General features: G+C 43.9%; 1 protein-coding gene across 3 annotated transcripts in view; it reads left to right on the top strand.

The window, feature by feature from the left end:
* Vav3 (vav guanine nucleotide exchange factor 3) overlaps positions 1-13688 on the top strand; it is a 303685-nt gene that overhangs the window by 115759 nt on the left and 174238 nt on the right. For all 3 annotated transcript variants that reach the window (XM_050120991.1, XM_050120990.1, XM_050120989.1), the window contains exons 3-4: positions 8836-8894; positions 11091-11156. In XM_050120991.1, coding sequence (XP_049976948.1) covers positions 8836-8894; positions 11091-11156 — 125 coding nt within the window. The remainder of the gene's footprint in view (positions 1-8835; positions 8895-11090; positions 11157-13688) is intronic.

Raw genomic sequence — 13688 nt, forward strand, 5'->3', positions numbered from 1 at the left:
ATCCTCTGAGAGGATTATTTTCTCTGATCCGGTTCTTGGTAAATACTCAGACTCTAAAGGAAATTCAGATTATCCTGGATTAGTCACTTATACTCAGAGCGGCTAGCGACTGAAAAGTGTTCCTTGCTCATGGGGAAATAGCTGAGATTCGGGAAAAAAAATCTCCTGCGGATCACAAGAAAACATCTCCCTGAGGATTTGAAGGTCACAGGTGGCAGAGTTTTAAAGCCACAGATATTGTCATGATGTTTCAAAAAAAAATCTCTATATGCAATTCAGTGACAGCTACTTAAAAAGGGAAAACCAAAGACGCGGAATGGAAAGGAGAAGGGACCTCAAAGCGCAGTTAAATAAGAGTGAAAGCTAACCTCCAGCTTTGTGCGTGCATCACAGTCCAGGGGAGTTTCTAAAAGCTGATGAAATGTAATATGTAAAGTTGAAGTAAGAGTTGATGTGATTAGGTCTGGCCCTGAGCCAAGGCTGACACTGAGAAAGGCGGAAAAGGTGGGCTCGGGGCAGGATGGGGAGCCCTCAGGTTAATACAGTTTCCACAGAAATCCTGTCTTATTAGCAGTTATCTGGATGCCTGCTGCATTGGCGGAGTGTTCAAGTGAAATTTACGGATAGGGGAAATAGGCAATAAATGAGTCCTGTATGGAGGGCTGTCCTCCTCACAGGGCTCGCCACCACATTCTCCCATCTCTGTAGCCCTCCTCTGGTCACACTACAAAAGGGCAGAGTAAATCTGGAGTGTGGAGTTCATGGTATGGGTCTTTGGGGGTTCTCTCTCTCTCTCTCTCTCTCTCTCTCTCTCTCTCTCTCTCTCTCTCTCCCCCCCCCCTCGTGTGTATGCGTGGTTTAGGTTCTGGAATCTTGACCCCAGGCCCTTATGCGTGCTCACAAAGCACTTCACCCAGCCCCACACTGTGCTTAGACTGCCACGTTCACTTGACGTTCGCAGTCCGTGCTTTTTGTCCCTGAGGACATGCTTTTCTTTCCCATCCTGATCTGAGTACATCGAAGGCCTCTTCTAGGCTGCCCTCATCCAGGACAGCAGCCCTCAGCCACACATGGTCACCATGCTGAAGATGTAGCTGGCTTGAACCGAGCTGAACTGTAACTACCACTTTGCATGTGAGATGTTGGGACATTGATTACAGGAAAACAACAACGTAAGATGACTTGAATTTCATAGTGATGGCATGTTGAAATAATATTTCACTTATATCAAATGAATATATGCGAGCATTAACCTTTTATGTTTTTCTAATGAAGCTTTTTGCAGATCTTAAGTTATGTGTGTGCCTTGCATATTTGTGCCCGCTCAACTTTGGCATGGAAGCTACAGAACAATGAGTTAGTTTACCTGCATTTAAACATGCATGTGCATGTGGCCCGGCACATGTGAAAATGAGCACTTTCAAGTAGGTTATAAAATGACCAGTTTTGGCAAGCTAGCTGGAGTGTGGCTGTCATTCTCTTCTTGTCCTTGTGGCCATCATTTCTGCTAGGTGGTTTGTAGATGTTTGGCTCTTGTGTGAGGTCTCTCCCTTATGTGCCCTGAGGCTGAGACAAGATGAGGTATCTCCAGTTGCTAAGCAATGCCGCATTCTTCTCTACTGTGAGATGCCCTCACACCAGCATTCATTCCCCCTCTCTCTCTTTTTTTTTTTTTTTGGTATTTTCTATGTCATTCTTTAAGGTGACCGTAGTCATTGGCCACCCCCAGAAATCAGTGTCCTTCCCAGCCAGTTGTATGACTCTGAAAGTGAATCAAGTTTGGAGAATATGTTGATTTTGCTCCGCCTGTATGATGCGTGGGCGGCTATGAACATGTATTAGAATTTCCATGTTCTTTTAGCCGCAGCGAACTCCCCCAGTTTCTGTAGGCTCAGGTCCTGTGACCTGATGGGGTCACATAGACCGTGGCCCTGGACACGAATACGTGAGTCAACAGTGGTTCCTCTGGTTCCAGTAGCGCCTTGCCTACCGCAAACTCCACAGCTCACTGCGTCCCCAGCCTGGAGGAAACCCTGTTCCTTCCCTGAAGGTCAGCTTCATTCTCTTTGTTGAACTTGTTTAAAGCTGCTACATAATCTCTGTAGCTTGTCGCTCTACCCCTAGCTTAAAGGTAGGGCGTGATTCGCAAATGCGATCGTCTTTGCAGAATGGTTTCTTTTACAGTGGTGAATGGACAGTTGAGTTTCTCATCCAGGATGTCCCCACAGGCATTTGGGCCAGGGTGATAGTTAGAAAGATGAAGAGTTTCTCCCGGTCTTCTGGTTGGTATGAGAACATGGGCACTATTGTTTCCAGTGTGCTTCATTCCACCCATCCTTTAGTAGGAAGCAATTAATTCTGAACACCCCTGTGTACATTAGAGTACTGGGAACATTATAGCCTTTAAAGCAGTGGTTCTCGACCTGTGGGTTCTCCCTTTGCGTGAGTCACATGACCATTTCACAGGGTTGCCTAAGACCATCAGAAAACACATAGTTCATTACAGTTCATATAAAAGTAGCAAAATTACAGTTAGGAAGTATCAATGAAAATGATTTTATGGTTGGGGGTCACCACCAACATGAGGAACTGTATCAAAGGGTCACAGCATTAGGACTGTTGAGAACCACTGCTCTAAAATTCGGATTCTGGGACCTGACTGGAGCACAGCTGGCAATGTGATTGGGTCTCAGTTAATTTGGCAAACAGCAGAGGAGATGGAGGACGGGCTGGAGAGGCAGGGGGTGTAGAGACCCTGAGTGTGCTACATGAGGCGCACAGGTGGGGGTGGGGATATCACAGTGACTTCCCGAAATGTCACTGTAGCCAGGTACAGGGCAAATTTATGAAAGAAGAACTAGAAGGCAGAGACAAACAGGCAGTTATTAGAGCAGAGGAAACGAGAAAGGGGCCTCTAGCAAGGCAGAGGCACAGGCACAGGGAGAGAGGAGGGGATTGCATCTGAGGAGAGTTCAGGGGTTTAGATCTAGGGCAGGCTTCTAGAAAATCTTTTGGGAGAGACAAGAGTGGGATTTAGGGGGTTATTGAGAGATGAAGCTAGTTCTAAGGGAAAGATGCTCCTCTTTTGGGGTCTTTGGAGGTACAGGGCCAAGGCTAGCAGGGCGGAGGGTATGACCATGTCAGCACGGAAGTGCTTCTGGGACAAGTGTACCAGATTGCTTCATTTTCCCTTCACCGCAGGCTTGTGTCGCAAGTTGTGCGGTCCCTGAAATTTCACAGAGGCAAGGGAACCAAAGCAGAGTGTTTCATATTAACCCCACCCGTGGAAGGTGGGGGTTGAATCTGAACTCAGAAAACCTTACCCCAGTCTGCTTATATAACAACCCAACATACACAATTCCTAAAGGAGGTAGTTACTCCTGATAATTTCAATTATGGTTGCTTCAGAAAATACTTTTTATTGTTGCACCCACCACTGAGGTCAGTCCATGTTGTAAATTTGACCCCTTTAAGCTCTACACATGCACTATTCTTAAGAACAACGGAAACTCATTCCCCATGGCTTACGGTCTTGCTCAGAAAGGATGCTTCGTCTGTCTCCCCTGGCTATATTTCTTTGCTTGGCCCATAGAGATGGTGCGAGGAACATTCTTTCTAATGGCACCCTGCAGGCAAAAAATGACAAAGCCACAGCCGGTGCTCAAGGAAATCTGAACCGTGGCTGGAAGTGACGCTGAGCTGCGGCGTATCCTAATGGGGCAATTTACTGTGTGAAATTGGAATTGCAAAGAAAATTAATATAATGAGTTCTTTTGATTTCCTAGGAGACAGAAGGTGAAATATATTGCTGAACGGCAACTCACCATCTGGCTGGGTTTAGAGCTGGGCCTCATGGTCAGGAACCTAGAGTCAAGGGCTTCTGGGTAATATACTATTTCCCGCGGTTGCCTTTGGATCACAGCTGACCTCTCCTCCTGCTTTTGCCTGATTCCCAGACGAACATCCTGAAGCCCCTCTTTTAGACACCGTGTTTGTCTCTGCTCCATAGGGCATTCGCTCTGAGCCTGCAGGGGCCTGGATGCTGCACCTGGGTCTCCAGCCACAGCTGCTCACTCGGGCTGTCCGGGCCTTCAGGATGTATGGTTTCTAAGCTGGCTTTTTACACCCGTGGCTCAAGCCTGAAGCCTCTGATTGCCCCTGCACAGCCCACCCCTCTGTAAAAATCAGAGAATAAGTTAAGAGGGAAAACTTAAGGAAAATCAGGAAGCTCACTATATGTACGGCTGATATGCATATTGGATCTTCTCGGTAATTTTTGCAAGGCAAACATTACTTTGTTCACTTACTCGGGCAGCGGATAGTTAGGTCCAGTGGCTCATCGAAAATCAAGCAGGGCAGAGGCAGTTTGGGTCTCCTGCCCTGAAGTTGTTTCCTATTGTTGAGAGCCAACTAGCACTGAAATTCTTGCTGTATTCTCGCGGGCCCTTCAAGAATGTCTTAGGTTCCTGTAAGCAGTTTAAAGAATGCTCCTCCTTCCTTTCCACGTGCGCAGGCACCCTCTTCACCATCCTTCCTCCAGCAGGGCCTGCATAAAGGTGAACATACACTTGGCAAGGATGTGGCTGCTGGCTTCATTCGCAGCAGAGTGTTAGAAGCACTTACTGCTGGGAAAATGGTAAAACCATTAGATTATTTACATATGCTGGAGTGTCACACAGCATTAAAATGAAGAAAGGACATCTGTGCATGACGGCACAGCTGTGATTGATTGGTGGTGACAAAGCATGCCTCTGAAGGTTTTAGAGAACTCTTAGAACTCTTAAAAAAAAACAGATTCATATCAAAACCCTCTGTTTTTGAGACAGGGCCACATTTTGTAATCCATTCTCCTCTAGAACTCACTATGCAATTGCATGTTGGTCTTGAAGTTGTAATAATACTCCTGCCTCAGTTTCCAAAGTGTTAGGATCACAAGCGTAAGCCATCATGCCAGGATAGGAGCTGGGAACGCATTTATTAGAAGAAAGAAAAAGAAGCTGCAAGAATTACAGCAGATTCTAAGCTGTGGTCCCCTCTAGACAGAGTTCAGAGAAGTGGAGGGCGCCAACTTTCATGTATTAATATTTTAATTTTAAAAAAATCTTGAGTTCTTTTGCAAACATTGAAAGCTGATTTTGAAAACTTTAAATAGAGTGACAAGTGCCAGGGCAGAGTTACAGCCGTGACCTGTGAGAGGATCCCTGAGACCCAGGGTGGGGTGGGAGCAGGTCAGAGAGAGAAGGCGCCTGGAGGAGACAGCAGGCTTGCAAAGCTCTGGCCTCACCTGATCAAAGCTATGGGGCGCTGAAGTGGGTTTTTCAGGTGGTACATTTGAGAGACAGTCCTGTATCACCCAGGCTCCTCTTCTCTCCTGAGCTGTTACAGTGCTCAGCCACGGCTCCCAAGGACATTCAGTGTTCAGTCACGACTCCTAAGGACATCACAGTGGTCAGCCACGACTCCTAAGGACATCACAGTGGTCAGCCACGACTCCTAAGGACATCACAGTGGTCAGCCACGACTCCTAAGGACATCACAGTGGTCAGCCACGGCTCCCAAGTACATCAGTGCTCAGCCATGGTTCCCAAGGGCATCACAGTGCTCAGGCATGGCTCCTAAGGGCATCTCACAATCTTACGGTCTTACTGTGGCTATCTTAGAGTACTTTCGAACTATTGAGAACATCCCTGTTTGATTCTATCTACTGGCTGCCCCCATGACTTCCTGTCCCCTGTGTTCACTCTGCTGAATTCTGTTTTCCCAGTGCAGTTAGCCCTGTTCTCTCCTTTCCCAAAGTTTCTCAATGATCCTACTGCTTCTGGGATGTAATCTCCAATTTAAAGTGGGAGTGGGAAGCCTTGCTCATGTCTCCCACCTTCCTCACCCCGTAGGTCTAATTGATGTTACCCCAGTTATAACCTTGCGTTTTCCTACCAGTGGGCTGGAGGATGTGGATACAGAAAGCAAGTCCAGGATGTGGAGTCAGCATCGCTCATTGTTAGGACATTCTTGCTATCTCACCCTCCTTTCTGAGAGTTGGTGTCCATAATTATCATTTTGAAGTAACCATTTAAAATTAGCGTATTTCATGGAACATGGTCCAGTTAATATCTTTCAGTAGTTTTCACTCAGTTGCTTCATAGGGGCAGGTCGGAGGATCCACACGGGATTTGAGGGTCTGGCATTGATTCGTGTGCATGCCTGTTTTCAGTCTGCAAACAGGGTCGTTATAGAATACATGTCGTTCTAAAAGCACCACATTGACTAAACAGCCTCTATTTGTTTTGGCTAAACTTAGTGCCAGGACTATGTGTAATAGGATAGACCTGAAAATGAGGGGTCCCACAGCCACTCACTTTAAGGTCACCTCACAGTCTTTCCATCCCATGTCCCATGAATTTGTATCTGTGTTATCTCCTAGTATTGAGTAGTAATGAATAGCCTTCCTTCGTCAAATCATAGGAGTTGCTTCAGCTAAATTTTCAGTGTGCTTAAAAGGTAATCAGTAGCACTAAGGTAATAGACTATCGTCTGGCTCCCTCTGGTGGCAGGTGGATGCTTACATGCCAAACCAAGCTGTACATTTTTATTTTGTTTTGGTTTTAGTTCCAGCTTCCCCTCTACGGTGAGGAGGGAGGCACATGGATGGAAAAACACTGTAGCTGTTCTAGTGTTGGCAGATAAAAGTCAAAATGTGAATTATTTCATTAATCTATAGTTATTGTACAAAATATCTTCAGAGAACATTGCCATTAAAATGCATATTAAAGTAGCAGAAATAATATATTATTGTTGTGTTGTTTTTCTTGTTTAGCAGGGACTGAGACCACAGCCTAAAACACAGCAGGAGGCAGAGCATAATTTGGGATTCTTTAGTATTGGCCCATCCCAATAGGATGTGTCTAAAATGCAATACTAGTTAACCAAGAGTCTGAATACTACTTCTCAAATTATTACAGAAGCTTTCCCCACACTAGACTTCTCATTTAGAAACACATGGTTTTGGTGTCTTCAGATTCCCTTTTTTTTATTTCCTAGTGTCTCAGCTGGAGGTTAGGGTAAGATGTAGAATTTGGGGGTCAGTAGCTTTGCCCCCTCTTCCCAGGTCTCTAGGTCTCTTGTTTCATTTTGTCCCTAGGAAATGTCCTAAAACATCTCTGTTCTTTGTCTCTTTTGTTAAAAATACTGAAGCAGGTTTTTTTAAGTCAATGAAACTATACTCATGTCATGTATAATATGTTGTTTTGAGCTACGTATTCACTGGGAGAATGCTTTGCTTGCATAGAATTGATTGACATATGCGTTCTCTCTCCTTTCAATTTTTTTATTTTTATTTTTTTTTTAGTGCTAACGTGTCACATCTGTTCTTTTCACAAATTTCAAGAATCTGGGACAACAGGACATTGCTATTTATAACCAATATACAATTCCCTATGTAGTTAATTTTGTTTTCTGTAATAAAACTTCGAATCACTTGAGGAGCATTCTCATTTCTGTCCAGCAATATTGTGCAGCGGTTAATTAGCTGTTTTTATCCATGTTTGATAAAGCCTAGCAAAGGCGAGTTTACCTGAAAACTAGCCAACAGGGCTCCAAATAGGCTCACGACTGAGCCCAGTGTTTTGTCAACCCATCCATGGGGCTGGCACCCTTGAGACGCTTTCTCTGAGGGCTAGAGACATTGTTCACTCCTCTGTCTTGGAACTGAGGATTTTTAGGTGCTCACTAGACTATCTCAGTCCAGAAAGACACGTTTTTCTCCCATTCCCTCTCTTACTCAAAATGGATTGCACAGCAGAGCCTCCTTTGCTGCTTAATTTTGAGGGTGCCAACCATTACATTTATCATAAAAATGCATCAATGAGGAAAATGCATTGTAGGGCACTGGTTTCCTGGCAAAGGTGATTTTAGGTATAAAGGATTGAAAGAGGAGTAAAATTGCTAGGTGCAGATGCCAAAACTGTTAGCAGAACACACTTGGGCTTAAATGCTTGAAGATCTTTATAAGGAGTTTTTGAAATGCATAAGCAAAAGTAATTTAGAACAGAAAAATTCTTGAACACCCTCAGAATTAGAACAAAGCAATTTCTTCAAAGTTGGTGATTATAAAGAATTGCTCCCTTTTAACCATTTTGCAGGTACTGTGTTATTTAATCCTTACAATACTCTAATGATCATTAGCTGTTATCTGAGGCCTTATCTAGAGGAAAAAGCCAAGACTTGTGAATTTCGGTGGTTGCTTAAGGTTACCTGGCTAATGAATGGGAAACTCGGATTTGGAGTCCTGTGGACAGGCTCAAGAACTGGTAATCTCACTTTTCTGCCCAGCAATGCCTGCTGTGGTGTGAAAATATCTGATATCCGTGTGTTCCAAAATGCAACAGAAACAGCCATGACTGAGCGCTTAGAATTTGGCTAGTGAAGTTAAGGAAATGAAATGTATGAGTTTTAAGTTTTAAGTTAAATAGCTTCACATATCTAGTGGGTACTATGCTGGGGAACATTGATTTAGGTGACCTCTAAGGGTTTTCAGTTTTAGGTATTAAATACACAGGGTTAATGAGTTTAACTCCCGTTTTATTGGAAGGAGACTGTCACTGGCATCTTATTAAACTCATTTAAGTCATAAAATTAAAAGGAACACAGGTATAACCCAGGCATTTAAGCTTCCCGATCATGACTCTTTCCAGTTCACACCTTAGGAGTCGATAAATTTGTCTTTCTCTAACCTTTGTTAATATTGAATGGGAAATATGTCGCTTTTGAGAAAAGTGTTAAGCCTTGATGAATACATGTTGAATGAACATTTTCCTCTTCCCCCCCCCCCCCCCGCAGGTTATAGAAACGTTATCTCGGTTATCCCGCACGCCAATAGCGTTGGCCACAGGCATCAGGTAAGTTCGTGCCTCTGTGGTTCATGTTTCCCATGCAGTTCATTGCAACAGTTATTTCTTGATTTATTGAATGGCTATTGTTTGCAAAGGTCTTTGTGCTTCGTATATTAAGTGCCACATACACATCTGAGATTTACCGAGCAATTAAGAACTTATTCAGAGAATTGAATGAGGCCCAATGACTGAACATTGTTCTTCGCTCCCTGGTGGCTGCCACTGGTTATGGCTCTTTTAAAAAAATTTCTTCAACATTTATATATGTATAATTCATTAAGACAAATGCAAATGCTTTAGTACATAAATATTTAAAAGTATAATGGATTTGGTTCCTGTAGAGGAGACCATAATAATAACTCTCAACTTTTATGGGTTTAAGGAATAGTCACACAAGCATTAAATGATAGATGTAGAAGAAAGTGTGTTGAAGGTTGGGTAATGCGTGAAAAGTTCGTCTATACATTCTCCGAGCAGTGGAGTATGATTCAGTTGGTAGGCTTGGAAGCAGAGGTGTGTGAGTTGTTCAAGCGTCTTCTCTTTTAGAGACTGCTCACTGCTTAAGCGCAAGCTGTCAGTAAAGAGTAAAAGAACCAGGAAGTGAAGAAGATATGGCCCCGCTGCATGGAAATAGGTGTCATTTTGTACCTTATGTCTTCAAGGCTTTGTGTTCTAGTCTGCCTCCATGATACGGCTTTGTAAGCCTCTATCTATGTGTTTGGTTTTGGTTTCATTGTGTGTGTGTGTGTGTGTGTGTGTGTGTGTGTGTGTATGTGTGCCCAGGTTCCATCTTATTCTGAGTGAGGGGATCCTAGTGGGTCTCACAGGAGTGTCCAGCACTAGCTCAACAGCTCAACTCCTGGATGCCACCACAGTGGTCTCCGGAAGGACATTCTGGAGACCCCTTCTCAGGAATGGGATAGGATTCTATCAGTTTTCTGTAGGCAGAGATTGTCAGCTGGTTGATTCTCCAATTCCTTCTAATTTGCTCTTCAGTCATGAGTAGCTGCCCATGTCGATATATATTTTGTGTCATTGTGTGTATAGAGTAGATTTTGAAACAAGCACAGCCTGCTTTGTATGTACTTTTGATCCTGAAAGGACACCTATCAGAGCTATTTTCCTTTTGAGATTTTCTTGTCTATATTTATAGCAGAGGACTATAATTCTCTGTAGTGAACCAGTGTAGGCATGAAAACCCGATACAATGTGCCTATATTAAAAAAGAACAACTCTGGAAGCTTGGTTATATGGGTTCATTCATTTGGAAAACAATATATAGGTCCCTTTGCTATCTTAAGTATTAAATTAACTCATAATATATTTAAAGCCAAAATTATTTTAAATAATAAAAATACAATTAAAAAGTCTGACTTTCAATGAAACTCTTTAGCCATTGTTCAAAATTTATTATTTTGGTGGCTCCTTTTTATAAACATGAAACATGCTTACTACCAAAGAGTAGAGCATTTGTCATTGAAATATAATTGCTATGGTGATTCTGTTAGGCATACTTTTGAAACATTATTTTGGACATAAGAAGAAGTGTTATGAGCCAAACAAAGATGCCAAATGATAGGTGTGGGGGAAAATTGAAGAGGACGAAAACAACTTGTCAGTCTCTTTGAAATCTACCTAGTTAATTTGAAATGAAATAAAAAAAATACAACGTAAATACCCTGATGTCCAAACAGAAAAGTCTGCCAGGGTCAAAAGCCATATGTATGCTGTCTTCGTCTTCTCACGATCGTCATCCTTACTAGTGAGCTGAGCCGTGGAAGACCATTGGCTGGCAGTCTTTGCTGGGTCAGATCTTCCAGGTGCCTGTGAGGCTGCTGAAGGCAAGGGCACAGGGCACGGACAAGGCTGCTTGTCTCCTGAACTGGGCACTGTGGTGGGTGTCGTGGGGGTGACCCTGCAGGTATGTGGCAGGTGGGAGATCAGGTAATCGCATTAGCCGGTCCCCAGCTGCACCTGTGTCTGCAGGGACTGGCTCTGATGCTGGCGGTGATTTAGGGTAGCAGGTGTTGCAGTCTGCCCAGGGGAAGCCCAGGCGCAGCTGCTGGGCAGGCGCTTCTGGAGAAGCCCTAGAAATCATTCAACGTGATGGCTTGTTTGAGTGGCAGCAAGCTTTACTGTTTAATTGGCGGTAAATGCTCATCTTGATCGCTCACCCTCCCATATTTTTTTCTTCCTCCCTAGGCCCTTTCCTACAGAAGAAAGCGTGAACGATGAAGACATCTACAAAGTCCTTCCTGACTTAATAGAGTACGTTGAAGATTTTCCGTAAAATTAAGCCATGGCTCAAATTCGCACTTAGCATATGCGAACTATAATAAGCTCTCTGCAGGGTGAATGCGATGGGATAAGACATAATAAAATTTATCTTTAAAATGACGATGGGAAGTTTCACGGGAAATGTGCTACAGCCGACTTTTGGTTCTTGTTCCGTGTTCATATGAAGAGAAACTTACTGCAGAGAAGCAAAAACAGGTCGTTTCTCAAAGGCATAATAGAGAGGCAGATGAAACTAGAATCACACAATTAGGTAATAATAAAAAAGAAATAAAGTTTACTGCTGGGTTGTAGGGCAGAAAGTGTGTGCTTTGTTGCCAGCCCAAGGAAGGACGGATGCGGGCTGGAGTTATTCAGGGATGTGTCGGTAGATGGTGCTTCTGCCAAGCAGAGGATCCTGTGGGCTTTGCTATTTCACAGTCGGGCGAGGCAGAAAGCCTTGCGGCTGATTATCTTCTGCTGATTGAGTGACTTGTGCAGATTAAGAATAAATATAAAGCATGATCCTCTCTCCTCAGAGACCTTATGATATAGCTCAGGCATGTTTGCAGAGAATTCTAAGAGATGGATTATGCTCCAAGGGCAATTCCTGGAATCTGTGGGAATCCATTCTTTCATCTGCCCAACACGGAACTTGCCGTTACGCCAACTGTTCTATCTGCTCCTCTTGCTGGCCCCTCCCCATTTGTCTGTCTCAGGCATCCCTTTGCAGAGAGACCTCCCTGCTGACCCAGCAAAAATGGCCACCACGTCCTTTCCTTACTCTGTTTTTAGGGTGTTTCTGGCTATGACCACATTGGTTTGCTCCCTTGACTGTCTGTGTCTTCACCCCAAGACAGTGACAGCAGGAACCTTGTGGATGTCTTTGTTCTTAGAACTTTAAACTGTGATAGATTGCAGAGATAGCTCAATGGTTAAAACAGCTGTACAAGCAAAATGATCTGAGTTTAGAGTCCTAGAATCCTCTTTTAAATAGTGGCTAGACACTACAGCATGCTTGTAATTCTAGCCTCAGAAAGCTGTGACAGTGGGGTTCCTCTCGAGCGAGCTGGCTAATGAGACTCACCATATGGGTGAGCTCTGGGTTTGATTGAGAGGCCCTGCCTCGGTGAATAAGGTGGAAGAGCAATCAAGGAAGGTTCCAGCTATCAGCTTCAGGCCTCTACACACATACTTGCATATATTCAGCTGCACACATTTGCACACAAACCTATACCCTCACACATACAAATGTGCCCATGCAACCATACCACATACACACATCCATGAAAAATGAAGGAAAAAAGAGATTGAGCTATGTTTGGTGTATGCACATGACTAAGCCAAAGGAGCACTGAACACCTACTGGTTGCCAGGCATCCTCTTTCTGCTATCTGGTCATGCAACAGTAAGAGTGTTTTGTGTGCTCAGTTGTGCACTAACATGTTCTGTGCATTATCTATGTAATGACTGTGTTAAGTTCCCAATGTTACAAGTTAATGAAAAAAAAAACAAATTTGTATATCAAGCTAACTTCTTTAAGATGATATCACACATGGTAATCTTTGAACCCAGATGTTTCACACCATGAAGCTTGAGGGTATTATTATTATTATTTCAAGAGACAGGATTTCTCTGTAGCTTTGGAGCCTGTCCTGGAACTAGCTCTTGTAGACCATGCTGGCCTCAAAGTCACAGAGATCCCCCTGCCTCTGCCTCCCGAGTGCTGGCATTAAAGGCGTGTGCCACCACCTGGCACAGAGCTAGAGGTTCTTAATCACTGTCCTGGACAGTATGTGTGGTGACTTGGTGCTGTGGGAGCGCTCTCTAGAAGAGCGGGTGAGGAGAGTGCTACTGGCAGCCGTAACAATGGGCAGCGAGTAATTCTTCCTAGACTAAGTGACATTTGGAGTGGCCTTGAAGTCATATATTTTTAATGTCCTTTGAGAATAGTTTCTTGCTGATTCTAAACTTCCAAGAACTCACTGTCATTAAGTAAGATAGATGCTGATTATCTGACTAATTGGCAACAGTCTTTTATAAAGTGACCGTAAGGTTACTGGTCTTGTAATCGGATTCTTAGGAAGAACACATTATGTCCAATGCAATGATGATGCTCTTTCCAAGCCCCACCTGGGCTGAGCCCCAATGGAGGCCACTGATAGCTAACACTTTGTTTTGGATAGCCTTTGCCCACCTAGTTCTGCTTAGTTGTGTTGTGTTGTTAGGGAAGATTTAGTTCAGAGGGAATGTTAGGTGTCAGGTAGGAGGAGGCTTCCAAGTCACAATGTCAGGGAATGGATTCCACAGTCCATTTTGTTTCTGGCAAGACCCCTCCCATCAGAACCAGCCCCTCCACAGTTGATTGTCTTAGTTAGAGCCATCATGACCTCAGGAGGCTCCCCTGCCATTTGATGAGTTACATAAAATACCTGGACTCCGGAAAGCTGGGACTGTATAGGGAGACCCCATCTCACCCACCCTCAAGATAGAGTGAAGCTAAGTGCTCAGGCTAGCCCAGTTGTC

The sequence above is a fragment of the Alexandromys fortis genome, unplaced genomic scaffold, assembly GCF_014885135.2.
Source record: "Alexandromys fortis isolate MF-2015 unplaced genomic scaffold, M_Fortis_MF-2015_v1.1 scaffold_176, whole genome shotgun sequence".
Lineage (NCBI taxonomy): Eukaryota > Metazoa > Chordata > Mammalia > Rodentia > Cricetidae > Alexandromys > Alexandromys fortis.